The 20,550-nt window shown below is 41.7% G+C and overlaps 2 protein-coding genes across 3 annotated transcripts; both read right to left on the bottom strand.

The window, feature by feature from the left end:
- Nucleotides 1-1,899: 1,899 nt before the first annotated feature.
- On the bottom strand, nt 1,900-2,442 carry LOC142795782 (uncharacterized). The gene has a single exon (XM_075886128.1). The coding sequence runs from the start codon at nt 2,440-2,442 to the stop codon at nt 1,900-1,902; it is 543 nt and encodes a 180-aa protein (XP_075742243.1).
- Nucleotides 2,443-6,773: 4,331 nt separating this feature from the next.
- Nucleotides 6,774-19,397, bottom strand: LOC119163923 (uncharacterized). Of its 2 annotated transcripts, XM_075886126.1 has the most exons (8): nt 19,148-19,397; nt 18,378-18,488; nt 13,747-13,817; nt 12,747-12,893; nt 12,576-12,663; nt 11,073-11,231; nt 10,802-11,008; nt 6,774-9,737 (listed from the first exon to the last, which is right to left on the bottom strand). In XM_075886126.1, the coding sequence occupies exons 1-8, from the start codon at nt 19,322-19,324 to the stop codon at nt 9,549-9,551; spliced, it is 1,149 nt and encodes a 382-aa protein (XP_075742241.1). In that variant the 5' UTR covers nt 19,325-19,397; the 3' UTR covers nt 6,774-9,548. The 2 variants fall into 2 exon arrangements, with proteins under 2 accessions (XP_075742241.1, XP_075742242.1); XM_075886127.1 differs by lacking the exon at nt 12,747-12,893.
- Nucleotides 19,398-20,550: the final 1,153 nt, after the last annotated feature.

The raw sequence follows: 20,550 nt of genomic DNA, 5'->3' as shown, positions 1-20,550 counted from the left end.
TGTATTTCCATTCGTTGTCAATCGAAGGTGCACACGCTGGGGGCTCTGAGGCACGGTTCGTGGAATGTTTTCTTTTCATTGGCCTCTGTGATTGAGCTTAGCATGCACGTGTACCGTATTTAGACGTGGAGTGCATGGGATCTTGTCCCACCCCTCCCAGTCTCCACGTGGTAATAGTGAAAACCGCACGGACCATTCGGGCTACTCAGATGTAACATGTTGGCCGAACAACTTGGTACTGCCAAATGCGACAACTACATTTTTCAAACCAACGGCCTCTCTACGAAACTCTAGCGAAACAAACTTGTTTTTTCCACTGAACACTGCTTTTTTTTCCCTTGAACCTCCCGTTTAAAGAGATACTCAACAAACATTGAAATAACTGATAAAACCCAAAATATACTCCGAAGATGCAAATGTTCGTATCAACAGAGTTCATTTCCCGTATATTGGAAGAGATGGCTGTATTTTTTATAGGTTGTCAGCGCGCCATGACGCCCTAATCACCGAGGAGCATGCAGGATGCACCTTGAATGTAAACATTTGACATAAGTCTGTCTGGTTGGTTATGAAACTGGGAGATGATATAGGCTCCAACCAAAAGTTAAGAGACCCGACGTTTCCGAACCGACTTGGTTCCTTCTTCAGGGGTGACTGCGTAGGCTACGTGCCGTTGTCAGATAGCAGCAGCGTCTTCAAAGTACTCGAGTGGTGGCTAATGACCCCTGTCTCTGTCTCTCTCTCTCATTTTGCCGTGGAGCGCAGTCCGTGTTTGTACACTGGGGGAAGGGTTCCGAGAGACCGGTTGATGTTGTGGGCTGTTCCCTGAATGTGCCACGACTCGAGTAACAACCTTCTCCTTCAGTTCGGCTCGCTTTCGAGGATGGCCGTCACTTCGAAATTTATCTTGTGGTCCAATGTCTCCTCATGTTCGGCGACTGCGCTGCGCTCTTTGTAGAACTTCCGCACATCGTTGGCGTGTTGCTTCAGTCGTTCCGGTAGGTTTTTCGTCTCACGACGCAGGGCACTCGGCGCACGGAATTTTGTAAACGACACCGGGGTGCCTGTCCATTGTTGGCCGGTCTTTCGGGCGGGGGAGGAGGCGGCCCAGCGTACACGAAGGCACGTGCGCGATGCGAACCCCCTCCCTTCCTTCTAACCACTATACCCACCCTTTTGAAGATTCGCGCCAGCGTCTCGCTGGTTCCGTGAACGTATGAAACCGGTACGCGTTTCGGGGGGCTGCCAATTAAGGTTGAATGGGGTTTCCTAATCCTCTGTTGCTCTGCGCGGCGGGTGGCGGCTCGAAAGAAGTTTTTTGGACATCCGTTTTTTTCTGAGGTCAGCAATTACGCGGTCCTCTTCTTTCTTTCGCCCTGTGTCATTAGAGCATAAGTTCCTGGCTCTCTCGAGTAGCGTGGTCACAACCGAGGCCTTGTGGCAGGCAGGGTGGGAAGAATCGAATTGAAGGTAGCGGCCAGTGTGCGTTGGCTTCCTATGAACGGAAAACTCCAGGCCGTCACGCTTTCTTGCCACCTGGACGTCAAGAAAGGGCAGGCAGTGGCCGCTCTCACACTCGGTCGTGAATTGTATGGCTGGGTGCACGGAATTCAGGTGTTGTCTGAAGTTTTCAACTTCCGATGTCTTAATGACGCAAAAACAATCGTCCATATAACGCAGAAAAAGCTTGGGTCGCGGCGAGAAGGAGCTGAGTGCTTTTTCTTCTATGTATTCCATGGTCAGGTTTGCCATCGTGACGGAGATGGAAACTCCCATCGCGGTTTCGCTGTTCTGCCTGAAAATGGTTCCTTTGTAGAAGTATGTGCTGGAGAGGCAGAACTCCAGTAGACGACAGAGCTCGTCAACCGCCGAGGGAGTCCTTTCACTCAGGCTTGCGTCCTACTCAAGCGCAGAACGGGCAGCGGGGACAGCTAAGGGAACTGGCACGTTGGTAAACGACACGACGTCAAATGAGACCATGCTCTCGTCATCACCAATGCTCACATCTGACGCTAGCTGCACGAAGTGGCTGGCGTCACGGACATGAGTTGGTGTCTTCCGGGTTAGTGGGGCGAAGATTTGGTGTAGGAATTTTGAAAGGGCTCGGCATGGGGAGGAAGTGAAGTCTACAATCGGTCGCAGGGGGAAGTCAGGCTTGTGAATTTTCGGTAGTCCATAAAAACTCGGTGCGGATCCGTTACGGCAGATTAGTCGCAGGTAAAGTGCTCCGAGATCCAGGTATAGCTTGAAAATTTCCGCGAGTAGCTTGTTTAGCTGTGTCTGGGCTTGATTCGTTGGGTCCTTTACTAGCTGCGTGTATGCGTCCCCTTCTAAAAGAGCTGAAACCTTCCGACCGTAGTCCCCGCTGTCCAACACCACCACTGTCAAACAGGATGCACCTGTTTCTGTCCTCTTCTTTCCCTCACCTCTCCTCTCACCCATCTTCCCCTTTCAGCTGTCGCTTTAGGTCAGCCGGGAGCATTGTTCGCCACCGGTTTTGGAAACAGGGGGAGCTGAGCGAGTCCAGAGACGCGGGCCGCGGGCGACGGCTGGCATTGTTGACTTGCCCGTTTCGGGCGTATGCCACATTATCTCGCGGCGCGGCCGCTATACGCAGTAGTTTGTGAAAATGGATTGAATTATTTATTTTTTTTTTGTAGTTTCTGCCTGGAATTGAGGTTGTTCCTACTAATTTCAGAACCCAATTTTCCGATTTCATTGAAAACACCGTCGGCGAAAATTTTGTTCCCCATCCCTTGAGCAGATACTATCACTGAAGCATAGCTGACGAATCTCATTGACCGACGCTCGTTTCCGGTAGCCTCATGTTAACTCTTTTCCAGCGACTCTAGAGGCCACCTTGCTAAATGCATTGGCCACCTTAGCCCTTAAAGGGACACTGAACGAAACCTTTGCCGCCAAGATTTCCAGCCACATTAAAAGGCTGCATGCTGAAATGGATAGGCGCAGCCTTCGTTTCTGGCATACTATAGGAAGATGATAAATCTTAGGAGGAGGAGAGATAAAAAAAAGGAAAAGACGCAACTTCTTCATTATTTGAATGCGTTTTTCTCAAACTGCCACGCCTAGCGGCCGCGCGCACCGGAAGCTAAAGATGACGTTACACTCCAGAATTCGGCATGCCAACAATGCCGCCAGTCGCCCATGTCTTTCTCGACCCGTTAAAGAACCCCAGGTTGTCTAAATTTCCGGAGCCCTCCACTATGGCGTCTCTCATAATCACATGGCGGTTTTGGGACGTTAAACCCTCATATCAATCAACCCGCTCAGCTTCCAATAGTTTACAGAACCATAACGACCATTACTGACACCGAACAATGCACCCAGCTGGGGTAAGACATCAGTGCGTCTTGGGAAGGACGAGTGCGTGATACTACGAGAGGTGCAGAAAGGGAATTAAATGGGAACACATGCACCTTCCATGCGCCTCGGCCAATGTGAGGTCTATTCGCCTCCCCGTGCGCTGTCTGGTTTGTATTGCTGCCGTTGTCGTGCAGGGGACATTTCGACAAGAGCAGCAGCAATGAGCAGCGGAAACGAATACGAGAATGCAGGTGTCGCACAAGCCTTAGAGTCTGCTGCCTTGCAAATTGTGGTAGTTTTGATTAGTGAAGGTTGGCACCGCTTTACGTTGCATGGTATATGCAACAGCCGGAAAACGTTCAATGGCGCACAGAATTCATGCGAGTCTTTGAAATCCTTGAAAACCCTTGAATTGAAAAAGTTCTTTTTAAAGGCCTTGAAAGGGCTGAAATTTTCGCAAATCCTTGAAAATCCTTGATTTACCTTTTTTAAATAAACATTGCCACACATTTCACAGTGCATTATTTGTGATGCTGTAAATGTAGCACGTGGCATATGTAATGTGCCAATCGCAAAAGAATTGAGAACATCAGCAGCCTTTGCACGGAAACAACACCAGGCATCCTGGAAACTCGGGAAATGGCAGCAGCAAACGGATGAGAAACAGAATAAGAAATATTGCATTGAGGAGGAGGTCGATCTGCTAACAAAAAAGGAAAAGAAACTAGAAGCCACTTTTGAGTATAACAGCTACAGCAGACTCATATGTAGAAAAGACAGAGACAGTTAGCTACTTCACGTGCATTATCTAGTAAAACAGCATTAGCAAGACAGCCAAGACCAAGCAGCAAGAGATAGTGGATATTGATAAAAAAAATCACAAAAAGCAACAAGGCATTGCATAAGAACGGTTCCTTAGTTTTCATATCTGAATAAAGGTTTGCAACTTGTGTCATACTGAAAGTGCTTACATATGGAACTTAAAAAAAAAACAACCAAGAATGAAAGTGTCTAAAGAGAAAATGTCATGCAGTCATGTTTTCGACGCCCGCTACAGTGATTTCAGTGAATTCTGGTCAGTTCAAGCATTTATCCTCACCCGAACACATAGTAATTGAGTTTCTAACAGACAGTGTGGTCCTTGAAAACTTGCACACATAGCCTTAAAAGTCCTTGAAAGTCCTTGAGTTTTTGTCATGTAAACACGCATGAACCCTGGGTGCACTTGTTCGACGCCATTAAAATAGACACGAATGCAATCGGCTTTGTAGTCTGCTGAAGTGCCAGATATATTGCGCAGCACGTGCTCTGCACTACGTCAAGAATAGATGAAGGGAATGCGTGAACTAGCCTTGCACGACTGCTGCACTTTTTTGAAACGAATACCATGGTGTCGATGCTGAACGAATACATACTCAAATAGGCTGAGTTAGTAATGTATACCGACACAGCTTTGACAGCTAATGCAGACAACATAGCCGACCTAGAATATAGAAGTAAAGAAGAACTAAAAACACTTGCATGCTGCTTACAGCGAACAGATTAAGACCTAATACACAGAGAAGCAAATACACTATTTTTCACTTCCCTTACCAAAATGATTTCAACTTACAATGAACAACTACCAGCTTGAGCACGTAAAAGAATTTAATTATCTAGGAGTAGCATTCAATAGGCAATTACACTAGAAAAAACAAACTGTATGTACTAAGCTAGCATCTGGCTGCAGTATGCTACTGGCTTCTGTATCAATAGCAGTACACATTCTTTATTTTTCGATTTGTTCATTGTCACCTATCATACTGCCTAAACTTCTAGGATGGACCTTTAAAACTTACCCGATTCTATTTGCATATTACAAAAGCGAGCGCTTAGACTGGTAGACAATGCAGCCTATAATGAACCCAGAGCTCCTTAGGTTCACAAGTTGGAAATTCTACCTTTTGATTACATATGGCAACATAAAACTGCTGTAACCATCAGTAATCTTATTGCACTCAGAGTACCTTTCTATGTATCGATCTTTTCTTCCTGCTCTCGCATCCCTAGATGCATGACATCGTACAATTTCAATCTTCCACCTACTAATAACATCTATGATTAACGCTTACTGCAGTTCATAAGAGCCAAAGTGTGGAATAGCATTCGACTTCAGATTAAAGATAGTCAGGCTATTTCAAATGCACTTAAATATTTGTTCGATGTAGAACAATAGTAACTAATTATGCATAAAAACTTCCATATAGCTTGATATTTTATCTGTATTTGTTTTGTTTTTTCATGTGATGATGAATGGAATTTAATAATGTTAAAATAATACAATTTTTTTTTTACGTGCTATCATGCATTCACGTCACCTTAAATCCTCATAAAATCTTTCGCATATTCTTCTTTGTTTTCTTAAAAAGCAGTCTATTTGATGTTGTAATTTTCATACAAATTGTTCTTATGCTTGTATAACTTCTCCCATTATACCCCCTGCTAACTTATGGCTATGGGTCTAATCAGTGTTGTATATTTACATGAACTGTATACAAAACAACCTCAATGAATCTTGAAATGACTAATAACGTCAGGACTCACGATCGCGTACCGCCACAGCGCGCTGACAATCGATCAAAAGTACAGCCAACTGTTCAAAAATACGTAAAATGAAACTTGTTTCTATGAACAGTCGCGTCTTCTGAATAGGATTTCACTGTTTTTGTCAGTTTTCCCATTTTTGTTCAGAACCTCTTTGAAAGATTGTAGATATCTTAAGATTCAATAAGTTTATTTTGTGCTTTTGCCTATGATTACTACATATGAAAATTGTTTGAACCCACAATGTTACCTAATCAAATGGAGACGTTTAGTGCACCTTTACATCAATTTCCCTTGCTCGTGCATATTCTTTCGAGTTTCTTTTTATTGCAAACTTGTGTTTGTGTGTTGACATATTGTCACAGTGATACTCGAGTCTAAAGGCATATGACGGTAGGAAGATTTTAGAATGTAACAGATCAAGAATATGTCACAATACATGAGTAGTAATCAATTGCCAAGAGGGTTCATTGACAAGCATATTAAAGGAGCCTAGATAAGGTTATAGACATTATTCCTTGTGAATGCAACTACAGGATGCCAAAGCAAAGTGCACATAGCACATGAGACAATAAAAACACGCTTCTTTGGAAAGTTCATAAGAAACTACAGACAGCACAGAAAGTTGCTAATTATACTAATTATTGGCAAGTATACACTTGATTATACTTAAATTCTGCAAACAATGGTGTTTAAACATCAATGTTAACATTACTGCAAAACTTTTGTAATTGCTGAACTAAAGCAGCACTTGCCTTGAAGTAATGCTAGCCACGCCATTTTCAACAACATAATTTGAAAATGAACGCAGAGTTCACTCCTCATACAAATGTATTTTGCTTACATTTCTCAATTGAGCACAAGATGACAGCAAAATGAAAACTTACCATGTGTTCCTGACACCGATGAAATCAATGCACCAACTATGGCACTTGCCGCTGGGCTGGTTTGATTTGCAGGGTCGATTACTTTGACTTCGAAGAGCGGTAAGGGATGCGATAGACCAGAACAGAAACAATGTGTACGTGATGCTCAGATCAACCTTATTCCCTGTGCAAAGTTATCCTGTGATAGCACATGCACTCCAATCATAGGTTTGATGCGAGCAAGCATAACTTGGTGTGGTGCACTCTGTTTGAGGGTCTTGCTGAGGGTTCATGCTCTGCCATTGAAATTCAGTCTTCGTCCTTGCAGGTATATTAGCAAATATATAGCCATTTCATTGTCGAAAAGCTCTTATACCAAATTCATAGCTGAAAAGACTTACCAAGCATGCCAGTGCAACTTGAAGCTTAATTGTGCAGAAAATAAACAAGCACTACAGAACAAGTGTACAGATCAGGGAATATGAAAGCACCTTCACTGACTTCATAGAGAGAAAACTACTGAATATAACTAACTATGCCATAAACAACTTGCAAAGCATGCCTGTTAACCCTTTGCAGACAGTGCAACATGGCTGCAGTGGTCTGTAGACATGTACTGCTTAACAATTTATTGTGTGGTTGATTGGAGCGTACTTTTCTTAGTACATTACTTTTTAAGCCAGTTGCAAAAATACAGCAAATTACCATTGTGCCGATCCTCCTTTTTTGCTCACTGTGCTTAAGGGGCATGGACACTTTTTTTCAGAGCCGTGTTTACTCTGCCATACAAACCTACTGTATACAGAGATGGCTCTGAGGAAGTGTGACGCTCAGCAAATGCTGATAAGATATTTTATATTGATAATAAAATAAATTTTCATGCGGTGCACTCCTCCACATCGACACTATCTCAACGTCAGGCTACACTACTAATACTGGCGACTTCACGCAGCTGTCAGGCTAGTGATGATGTCACGCACGAAAACATACGGAAAAAAAAAATGGCAGCTTGAACATAACCTTCACAATCATCTGCTCATGCTGTGCAGTCACTGTCACCCAAACTACCTGTGAAACGAGCTTTTGATGTCTGGAATGGTGTACGTACTCGCAAGTAGAAGATATATACTTATCAAAGGGCAAAGGAATCATTTGATTTTGAATTTGTCGTCATGGCATCAATATTCTGCCGTGTAAACTCTTGCACCAGTGAAATGGGGAACAATAGGAACAAGTTCTACCGATTCCCATCTGATGCTGCACTGAGACAAGCGTTGTTCAACTTCATGTGCTACGGCCAAGGCCCAGACTAAACACTAACCAAGCGAAGTTCACTCTGTTTGTTGCACCTCACTGCAGACATCTGCATGCGCAACATCCAGTTGCTTACCGACTTTGAATTGTCGACGAAAAACCTGCACCTTAGAAGCGATGCCATCCCAACGTTGTGCACCCCTGCCACGACAGGTGCCACACGTGCAGCACGCAGCAGACGATCGAAGAAGTGAAGCGCGGACAAGGAATGTCACTAAAACTTGTACGTGCACGTACTACTGCCTGGTGGTGCTGCTCATATCATGTCATGACGTCAGTTTACAGTATGAATAGAAAGTAGGTGTAAAAGCATGCTGTAATTAATGCTTCAGGGCACACTCACATTTACCAGTACATTTCCTATGCTCTCGGAGGCTTGGCCTCTCACTTGACAAAAAATAATAAGTGGAAAATTCCCTTCAGAGTGCTTTCAGTGACAGTGCATTTGCCAAATCACACGTTCTTCATTAACAGTGCGTAATCTGACAAATAACAATGAGGTTTTACAACTGCACAGTACCTTTTGAAAAAGCTTTTGCGGTGTTGGGGTACCTTCACTGGAATAATGGGCGAAAAAGGAGGAGCATTACTGTGTGTACTACTTTTTCCATAACTTGTCAGAGTCTAATGCACCATCTCTTAAAGAATTGGTGAACTTTTTACTTCAGATATGAATCTTTTAGTTTCAAATTACAATTAATGTAAGGTGGTAAAAGGTTTTGAACTGCAAAGGCTTAAAAGGACAAAGCAGAAAAAAACAAAGCAGTCTTGTCATAACTATCACAGGGATGAACTGCGATCAAGAAGATATGAATTTATGTTGTATACTTGTAAATTAACAGAATATCATTTGTGCATCATGCATTTGTTGACTTTACACAACTGTGACTTTTGTACATGCCATGTGTTAATTAGTGTAAAGATGGAAGCTAAGTAAGGCAAGATCTATTCTGTTTAACTGCTTGCCTTTGCTGTCTTGTGCTACTGTATTAATGGTTGATTAGAAAGCTAGGGAAAGTATAGGGGGTGTATTGAGTATAGGCAATTGCTGTCATGACTACTTGCAGTGCTGACTGACACTCCCCCAATTTAAATGCACACATGTACGCCATAAAGTGAACTGCAGGATGACCACCACGGCACAGCTTCAAACACGTTATTCGTGTCCAAATCACAAATTTGATCCATTCCAGTGAAAAGTTGCCTCGTAATCCACTTTATTTTTTCCCTTTTACGTTACACTGACCACTAATAACCTCCTCTATGCTTTTCTAGACTTGTCTGCTAGTTGTCATTAATATCTAAAGAAAGAAAAATGTGCACTTATAATTCCCCTTCTTTTGTTCATAATGAATCATCGCAAGCTAACCTGTCACTAGTGCTTCTGTGACTGTGCCAAGGCAATAGTAGTCAATGTTTGTGTTATGTCAGTCTGCTGATAAAACTAAATAAATTAACGTTTCAAAAATGAAACTTACGTTTTCGACGCCTGGCACTTATACATGATAATTCCACTTGAAGGACTTCCTTCAAATCTTTCCTTCTGGCCACCATTGTACCATTAAGAATGAGGCACAGCATTCTCTCAAAAGCTTCGTCGATGGCTTTTAGCCCGTCTTTTTTGACCAAAAGGTTGAAGTCATGAAGAAACTTAAAAATAGACAAACAAATTCATGAGCACAAAGAACAGAACTTAATTTCTAAGAACCATATAAATACAAAGAAAACTTAATAGAGAAAATGGAAGATGTTAACTATGAATCCTGCTGGGATGGAAAAATTATCAGAAAATTCAGAAAGCGAACAAACGTATGGCCTAAAGGGTGAACTTTACTAGTTTTCGAAGCTGAATGCATCATAACGAAATCAAGCGTATACAGTTCTTTGAACACTTCTATCATTTAAAAAAAAAAAAAAGACCTGACACTTTTTTTTCAAATCATCTTTTGACTGCCTCAAGCCAACCCTTTGCTTTGTCTATATTTTCTGTGCACATTGAATGTATGCCCAAGCAAAGAAAACTGGAAATGAATGACAGATCACAGCGATAAGGTCCAGACCCATCAAGGGATATGACAGTAATGAGCTACTGTTCAGTCCAGTGTGATGCTATCACTACAAGTGATGTTGTATTTGAACAGTCATGTAATAAACACTGTTTCATTATCGCTAGCAAATACTTCATACTTTGTGATGATGCTGATTGCATTCAGCCATGGTAAGACCTGCAGAACCTGAATTCATGTGAGCAATTAAAGTGAATAACACTATTTACCATGTTGATTCGAAGTCCACAAATCTCCCTCTCGTAAAACGCAAGCATAAACTGTAAAAAGCAGTCATGCAGTGTACTATAAACAATGGCGCACGGCAGTACTTGAATGCTCCGAGTACCACTCACCAGCCCTTCACCAGTCATAGGCCATTTTAGAAGTCAGTGGCATAAGCCACTAACATGCATAAGGCATGTGCGAAAAACTGCACCAAGAAGTGTGCACTCTAGGCTGATATCAGAAGCCAGATGAGTAACAGAAAATGTGACTAAGAACATAGCAAGACTGGAGGACTGCAAGCCGGGCCAGTTGGTGACAGTACATGAGCATATTTTGACACAGCGCACGACTACACGAACACGACAGAAGGGGGGACAAACTGCAGCACTGTGGTTTGTCCCCCCTTCTTGTGTGTGGTCGCTGATGCTATAAATGACTTACCCATTCAATGTCAAGCAAGTAGGGGTATTTTTCAAGCGCATCAACTGCCTTCATTTGGCACAAGCTTTTCATTCTTTGTAGGTGCGTAAGGCCCAGACGGCAGCGTACTTGTTCAGCATTTTCTGGCTTGGTCCACTCTGACAAAAGCCATGCTTCATGCTGCGCAAGGCTTGTCTCATCTTCACCTGTGGTTTTCAGGCTTTGCATCTGCATTTTCAATTGAAATGGTCACTACTCTAAATAGGCAAACTTGAAGTTAAGAAGTACCGACCAAAATGCCATTCACTCTGTTTTCTGCAGGCACAACGCCCTCCAAAGCTCTTCTTTTGGACCCTCCTCCATACTTTTCTCTGGCATTCATGACTCGGTCGACTTGCAGCTTGCGCCTCTCGTTTTTAAATTTATTTCTTAGATGCAAGACCCAGGAATCCTGTGCATAAAATTTTCACAATAAGAAATTCATCTATTTCTCGCTGTAGCTCCTCCTTTTTTTTTCATTTTTTTAAAATTCTGGATTGACTTTACTGAACCTTGTTAAGTCTATGTATATTCATGCGCTGCTTTGAAATGCGCAGACAATTTTATGGGAAAATATGTTTTCATATAACAGAGAATTTCGTGCTTCCCTTCTGCGAAGAGAGAAAGCAAAACAACTTCAATCGATACTGCAGAGTAAATGAAGCTCTTAAACAGCGACTAGGAGTCCTTCGGCACTAGTGGCATCTTCAGCTTTTCTGATCGCTGGTAGCTGGTCCTGAATTTTTTTGCAAGTCTAAGAGACTTTCAATGTAACTCAGCAAATCTAAATCTGAAATTGAACTTGAATGTGCTAAAATAAGAATGGATGTTTAAACATGACTAAATTAAAGTTATTGAATGTTGAACATTCGTGACTGAACTTCCCGCATAAAATTGACATATTCATGGATGTTTATCATAACTTTACTTCAAGGGGATGTGATAACATCGGCGTTCAGTTGACTTTATAGTTATTAGTCCAGTTTATTGTAATAGGCTTATTTACTTTGTAACTTTCAAGTTTAGAAAAAACTTCTTGCTCCCAAAAAGCACATCAAATGTTTGATATTGCAACATGGAATCAATAAGGACCCTGCAATTGAAAGCTCGGCAGGCTACCATATATTAATAACTATATTATTATCGCAGCAATTCCAAGCTCCAGTCTTATCTTATTTAGCCCAAGTCCACACTTTGTACGAGGATGACTGCAATGCAGGTGACAAGGCATGACTGAATGGGTGTGCCTAGCAGACGAAATGTTTGCAAAGCAACTGAGCCTGACATCACGCTTTTATGTGGAGAATTCGTCAGCTGTAACACAATCTGGAGGTGACCGCAGGTAGCGCTCCCATCACTGAAAATGGCTGGATTGTAGACTTTTAATTTGAAATCGTACTAGATACCAGTGATATAAACCAATAAAAACGATAGTTATTCGTCCCTCAGTTGTGCTTTAGGTCGCAAATCACTACTAGGGGGTCAATAGCTACTCGTTGATGCAAAAAAACCTGAAATGAGTAGATTTGATGTCAGTCCTCCTGTAAATGTGAATGCTTTACAAAAGCAAGTACTACTTATTTACTATGTGGACTGGTGCCAATAGTTGCTGAGGTATTATTACAACCTTATTGGCTTTAAGGCTACGTGCATCTTAGGAGCTTGCAGCGATTATTGTGCAAATGCAGGTTTCTAGGTAAAGAATGTGCTGTAGCACATGACAAAATAAGAGAAACAATGGTGCAACTATACTTACATGGCCACTGCCGCATGTGTCTCCCAGTTGAGGGTAGAGTCCGACTAGTTTGAGCCCAACATCGTGGTAGAAGCGCCGCGATGGGTAGCTGCAAAATGTTTTCAGGTTTGAAAAAAACAGATGTGGGCGATGACTAACTCAAGCTCATAGGCAGTCTCATTGTTGTCTTACATTGTGTGTTTTATCATTTCTTGAAACAAGGAGTCAACAATCCTCACTGTGGCAAAGGAACTGATGCTGCTGTTGAGGTTCAAACTAGAATTTAAAAAACTCAAGTCTGGTAGTGTAAACTTGCTGCCGCTGTCGTCATCATCACAGCTGAAACGATCATGATATAGTCTTTTAGCAAGTGAGAAATCATGTAATACTACAGGCAGTAGTGGTGAAAAGGTCACATTTTACTGGCAATACAATGGTCATTTTCGTTTTTTAATGAGTTTAATACATGCAAATGGTCTGCATATTTCTTCCCAAAACATTTCTTGTGCTTTTAATATTAAAAATAGGGCTTTTATTATAATCATAGCTACCTTTGCCTGCTTTGTATTTATCTGGATGAACTCACAAACTATGCACTTGTGATGACGAGTGTGATTTGGTTCACATAATGAGAGTGCTCCTGAGAAAATCCTGCTATTAATCTGCTCAAGTTTCCACTGCAGGGAAATGAGTCAGAAAGCTCGGCCTCTGCTTGCAAGCACTAAAATGACATTTATGCTACATGACAATGCTACGCCTCTTCAGCATCTCTGTGTTTGGCCTTGTGGTCAAACACATCTCTGGACCACTGGCAACAATGCTTTCTCACTACCATTGATGCAACCATGTCCTGATGATTGTCAGGTGGGAAGACAAACCAATTAATTGAGTGTCAGGAAAAAAAGAGGGAAGTTTTCAAGGGCCTCCTGAATCAAAAAATGAACGTAACCCCGCTATTATGGCACCATTTTTAAAAGTGCTCATGGCTTCGTGTTAAATGCAGATTCATGCACAGATATAAGACCTCCACTAAATCATGCTCTCTTAGACTCTGAAAGGATCCTAACAATCAAGCTTGTGCTGTATTCATGCTAAACCAGTGTCATGCTGTGCTGTACAGAAAAATACAATGATGAATGCTTGATGCTGCAACACTTTTACAAACATTGTCTTTTTTAGTAAGATTTTTTACCTAGCTATAATGGTGAAACTTTGCTCAGCAGCTTCTTCGGAATTGCTGTGGCCATTGCCTGGGACAGTACGCTGCAAAATAAGGAAGAAGTTTGCCAAGTAATACATATAACAGAAACTTAGTCTGTGATTATAGCTATTTATAATTGCTGTGTTAAGTGCACAGCTTACATTTTCACTTTTCTACAACGAGCTGCAGCAGTTAACAAGAAAGTTGCGTCCCTTCGTGTAGGTACTGTACTGTATTTATAACAGTATGTCAAAATTCTTGGCACAGAACAAGCAATTACCTTATTATGCAAACTGTGACTGCCTGACTGATCAGTGAGTTTTATTGCAGAAGTACCAGACATTGCCAAAGCATGCCATGACTGTCCCTTGTGCATAGTACACAATCTAAACATGACAAATAAAATGCAATGTCACGTGTCTGTAGAAACGCATTAAATCGGTTGCAGAACGAGTGCATTTTGTAGTGTTGCAATTACAATTTGCCGTTCCCCCAGTGGAGAAGGGGAACTTGAGTAGGCGAGTACGAGCCCTCCACTCCACTTGCTTCCCACACATTTGTGAAGTTTACACTACATGTGAATGTGTCATTTTGTAACGTCACCCTGATGGGAGACAGATAACCATTGCCGATTTTTTAGTTTCCGTAACAGCCGTGTAAACATGAAGGGGTTGATTCCCCCTATGAAATTCTACTGATGCCAATATAGATGGTACAAAAAAAGCAGAGAACAGGCAAGGCTTACTGAAGTGCTCTGAACAATGTAAACAAATACTGTTGCCTGTGCTAGCCATGTGTGGTTCGAGCTCACGCGTGCGAAGAAAATGAGTATCTGCACAAAGCATTGAACATAACTAGAGCTCATTTTCGCTTCACAATAGCAGGAATCAATTGAGTAGCTGGACGATACACGTTCTGTCCTGACTGCGCCGGCACTGAAGCAGATGTAACTGTACAGTGGGTTCAGATTTAATCTTTTCACCAACAATACGAATTTATGAAGCTTTATACAGTGTAGTGCCGACTTAAACATTTCAAATTGCTAGTGAAGCCGCTAATAACAGTGGCAAGCCAATGTCCCGAAGTTGCAGCTATTTACGAGGGCTACGGAGGCCAGTGCTTCGAGAAGCATTCGCAACAAAGCATTGTTGTAAATGGAGCACACCTACCAGATGTAGTTTTCAAAATTTAGCCTTGTAAATGATGATAAATGAATGACATCCTTGGTCCTATAAATGGACATCAATTTTTTCCTGTGTCTGTACATATGTGACTACTTGAAATATAATGTAACTCAAACACAACAGATCATAACACTAGACAAAAAAGTCTGGACCCTGAGAGTTTTGTTTTAGCTGTATAGTGACAATTTTGATGTAAATGTGAAAAGGGTAAGGTGAATAAATGATTCACTAAATGCACTTTATTTCTAATCGGTTTAGTAGTTTTTTATGAAAAAACAATTTTTTATCTTCATTTCATCCACTTCACTATTTTTCAGAATTTCTGTCTGTTTTTTTTATTAATTTATTGAGAACAAGTACAAAATTGCCAAAGGAGACATGGCCAAAGGCAAACATTGCCTGACTGGGTTGTACCACCCATACAGCAGCAGCAAAAAATGACATTTACAAATATAAAAGGGTACATAAAAATCAAATACTAAAACTGAGATCAATATTACACAGTCATATAACACTGAAAAAGAAAAGAAAACATAGGTACAATTTTAACAAAAAAGTATGCACGGACAACTCTCGAGCAGAAAAAAAATGCATTATACTAAAAAAAAACAACTAGGAACAATTTGTAGGGCTCACAATCTACACGTGGGAAGAAAAAATAAAAAAATAAAAACAATACATAACAGTGATAGAGAATCAAGTTATTCTTTTATTTGCTTTAGTCCTTTGAAAATAATTATTATTTTATTCTTTTTTGATAGGCTTGCTTCCTAATTCCAGATCTGAGGAGACCTATGGTAAAGGTATAGCCATTGAGGAAATTTATGTCTCAATTAGCCGAATACAGTTATACAATTAATGTCCCCTACGTCAGACATAGCTTCATCATCTGTTTGTTTTATTCAAGGTTGTATCAAACAAAGAAACACGTAGCACTTGTCTTGCAGAAATGTAGTAGACCACATGTGTCAAACAAGCATGCATAGATGTTCAGGTAAAATAGAGGAAAGGGTGGGCTGACTACAGAAGAGAGGGTTAATATGAGAAGACTATCACTGAAGCAGATTAAAGTAAAAGCTAACCAATTTCTATTGCAAAATGAAGCTCAAAGGATTTGAGCATGATACAAGGTGCTTTGACACATGTCCTTGGCTTCTTCCAGAATTGTCAACGTCTGCAACATTAATTTTTTTCTAGAGTGGACAGGAACAGTTCTCTTTAAAAAAATAGTTTGCACGAACATTTTTTTAGAAGTCTATCTTAAATGTTGCAGTTCCTGCAGCTAAATCTGCATGGGTGTGGGCCGCTCATGTGCACACGTGTTGGCAGAGGATCAGAAAAATTGTAGCTAGCTAGACAACGTTTAGGTAGTGCTCTCGGCCTCTCCAAGGCTGACAGGCTTGTGTAAAAAAAAAAAAAAAAGTCAGGCCTGCACACAACGTGCAGGCCGCAATAAGCGAAAGGTGGAATAGCAGTCTTTATAGACCATTTTTTAAACATTATTAGGATAACTACTGCAAGTAGACTTAGCAACCACTACATTATAATCTTCGTTTTTATTAGGTATGAAAACACCGGCTACACCATTATTCGTTCTTCTGCCAAGAAGTGACCTACCCACTACATTACACAATTCACATTGTGCAATGCCTAGTTCTTATTTTCCCCTTATGAAACACTATTGTGCATGTTAACGTGATTACTTCTGCGAAATGAAGCTTGCGTATGTTCTGTTTCCAAAGGAATTTCAAGCAGTGGCGTGGCTCAGTAGTATAATACTGGGCTGCAACACAGAGTACCATGGTTTGAATCCTAATATAACCAAAATATTGTTGATTTACAGTCTTCTAATTTCAAATGATAGCTGTTACAGACACTAGTGGCGGCAGACAACTATGGTGCGTGCCAAGAACGGCTTTTGTTGTGATCTCATAAAGTTGTAAAATATCGACAGAATATAACTGACCCCAAAGAACATTTTGGTAATCAAGCACAGGTGGCAAATTTTTTTAATGCACAAGAGGTGTAGTGCATTCAAGGTCCACTAATCCTGTGTCAATTTGTACTTGCAGGGTTTATGTGGGTCCTTGAAATCAATTAAAAACCTTGATTCGGAAATTTGTTTTCCAGGCCTTACATGTATTGAAATTTTTCAAATCCTTTTTTTTTTATTTCTAATGAGCATTGTCCCGTATTTCATAGCATATTATTTGTGATGCCATGAATGTAGTAGGTGGCATATGCAATAGGCCCATCACAAAAGAAACCAACACTATGCATTTTCAGGAACTCTGAGAAGGCAGGAGCAGGAGGATAATAAACAGAAAAAAGATATGTTTCATTGAGGGGGAGTTCGAAACAGTAGCAAAAAAGAAAAAGAAACTAGACACCGCTCAGAAGGAATGAACAGCTATAGACTTGCATGCAGAAAAGGCAGTGACAGCTAGCGACTTGTCATGCACCAAGTCAAACACCATTCGGAAGACTGCCAAGACTAAGCAGCAGGAAACAATGGACATTCGTATGAAAATTCAGGAAAAGTGATTACTGCAATACTGAAAATGATTATTCATGCAAGGAAATATGATCGAACTTAATAAAAAATTATTTCGGGCCAGTTGGTATGAATAACACCTTTGTAGGAAGCGCACGACTTCTAAACTTCTGTCTAGTGTTCCTGTGTATAAGTTGAGGCTTTCCCACCCAGATATGATTGAACGTTCTCCAGAAAGAAAATGTTATTGCAGCCACATTTCCAATGTTTGCTCGAGCGACCATTCCCTTTTTCAATAAATTCCAGTTACTTGAAGCCTCTATCCTACCATGAAACATGTCTATTACATTTCTGACCGACGTTGTGGTCCTTGAAAATTCACAATCATTTTCTTGAAAACCCTTCAATATTTGTTATGTTAATGAGTATGAACCCTGTACTTGGGTCCGGACGGACCACACGACTGATAGAGCAGCATTACACCTGTTAGCAGCTGGTAAAGGCTAGTCATTTGGCCACACATTGCAAAAAATGTTCCTAAAGCTAATTTTTGAAAACGTGTGTGTTGTTGGCAGCTCCAAATATAAAAAAAAACACTGTTGGGAAATATTAAAACAAAAATTGTGTAATGTCTTATGTATCTAATCACATCTTCTCTCATGCTGAGCCCTGAGTAAAGCATTTGCTAACATTTACCTCATCCTGCTCCAGCGATGATGTCCTCCTTTCATGTTGACCCTGAAAGCCCTTCTCTATATCCTTTATCTGAGCATCTATGCATGCTTGTTTGCATGTAGTTGGTAGTTTGCACTCAGTGTCCTTTCTTCTCTTTTGTAATTTTTGCAGTTTATATATAGTGCTAATTTAACTATGAAGTAATAGAGGCACGCTACAGGCAAATTTTTCATTAAAGTATTTCAGAATGACAATATGCGACACTTTACCTCGCGTGTTGTAAACAGTTGGCCTGCTTTTAAAGTCCGGATGATGGCCAAATCAGGAATGCTGTCCTCATCAACCAGGTCAAGATATTCATTGAACTCCTTGTCGAGGACCTGTGCAAAGCAGAAGACATCGTCTGCTGAAAGAATGTCAGAGTAATCTTTTCACACAGCTGAGTGCAGAAAGAGAGCAAGCACGGGCACTATGCATCATTTTGCTTGTTATTGGTCATTGCTACACGGCCCAACTGATCCGGATAAAGTTTAGCGCAAGTGTCAGCCAAATCGTGTACTGAAAGCCTGATTTCTATCGGGTCTGATCACAATTATTACCGGTATCACACAGGGGTCGTTGATTGCGATCAATCTCAACCGAAGATCAAATTTATCAGTAGTGATTGTCTCCCTTCTGCAGCTTGCGTAAAGGAACCAATCGCGATCGTCACGATCCAGACCAAGCCTTATCGCAATCAAGTGACCGTGTAGCAGCAACTCATTCAACTGAACCAGTATCGCTTATCGCTCCAGATTGTGATGAATGAAAAGTGCCCATGTGACATCAGTGGCAGGCGCCACCACGTTTCGGGGCAAATGATCGTTAGATCGCAAGTGTGCGGTATTGCGTAAGATGCCCACCAAGACATGATCGCGTGAACTCGCATGCGTCAATTGAGTATCAGCATCATGCTGCGTGTACTCATGTTGCATTGAACTCAACGTGCATTAACGAAAAAAAGAGCAACAGAGGGAGGGGGGATGATACGATATCTTACCTGAAATCTGTCATTGTCGCAGTCTATCTCAACGGACAACAGTTGGCACTTGCTCACGGCGTCTTTTAGGCCACGCAGATTCGCCTGTTCGAGTCTGAGCTTTCTTCGGGGGCCGCCGTTGCTTACCGTCAGTAGACATGTCACTGTTGTGACCGCAGATTCATGTAATGTTGCCATAGAGCTCCTCAAAACAACGCGCAAGAGTTATGGCAACCACCAACTCGTGTTGCACCCACCAACGATCCGGCGCCGCAATGAACGCGCTTCCCGCCAATTTGATCATTCGTGTTTCCGGCTCCGGTTGTTTCTTAGCCTTCGAAATAACAAACGTTGGCATTTTGTGATAATAAACGCGTCAATCTTAAAAAGTAAGCTGGGAAATTGCACAAAAGTTTTGTTCATATTTGTATTCTTGGCTCAAGATTGTTTTTATGTGGCCAGCACCTAAACGCTTGGCCTTCGAGATTAAAGTTATTGTAGCTCAGAAGAACGTAAACAGAAAAGATCAAAGTCCTCTAGCGTTAATTCATTGGTTTTACAAGGTAGCGTCAGACAAGCGGGATAAATATAAATACAGTGAAGCGCACGCGTATAAGTCATTCGTGGTAAAGCAGCGGTGTGTGTGTAACTGTTGCGGCTGGTGGGTATTGAAGCAGCACTGATTGATTGATATGTGGGGTTTAACGTCCCAAAACCACCATGTGATTATGAGAGATGCCGTAGTGGAGGGCTCCGGAAATTTCGAACACCTTTTCGTCTCCATTGAAAATGCAGCCACCGCAGTTGGCATTCGATACCGCGACCTGCGGGTCAGCAGCCGGGTGCTTTAGCCAGTAGACCACTACGCGGGGTGGGGGGGTGGGGAGGGGGGTATTAAATCAGAATAAAACAGCGCTTCACACACAGGATGAAGTCAGAGCTACAGGCTCCGTGTTGAACATAGTCATCCAACGCCGTGCCTGCAGAGGGGGGTGGGGGTCACGCAGCGTCCCGCCTAAATAAGTCAATGTATACGGAGTAGACCTGGACCTCCCTTCACCTCCTCACCTTTTATACGGCTTGGGAACCCCCTCCCCTTTTCCTGCGGCTGTGCCCGCATCTACGGCGCAGAATATCAACAAAAGTTTAGTTTATTGCAAATCAAAAGCAACGTGTAAGCAGTGGCAATATGCACAGATAACAAGACAAATGTCAGCATACATTTCAAGCAAGTCGCGATAAACAACAAGCAACAGCGATAAATATACCTCGTGCACCTTCTCAGCGAGCTGTCTCCGAAGGCACGCCGCCTCAAGAACACCGTATTGTTGAATATGGAAAGCTTCGCTATTCTCATGTGCCTGCTGCTGAGTAACTAAACGCTTTTCAATAATTAGATGGAACCTGTATTATTCCCCATTGTC

Source organism: Rhipicephalus microplus, unplaced genomic scaffold, assembly GCF_043290135.1.
Source record: "Rhipicephalus microplus isolate Deutch F79 unplaced genomic scaffold, USDA_Rmic scaffold_863, whole genome shotgun sequence".
In the NCBI taxonomy this organism is placed as follows: Eukaryota; Metazoa; Arthropoda; class Arachnida; order Ixodida; family Ixodidae; genus Rhipicephalus; species Rhipicephalus microplus.
This window is presented reverse-complemented; position numbering and strand designations above follow the sequence as displayed.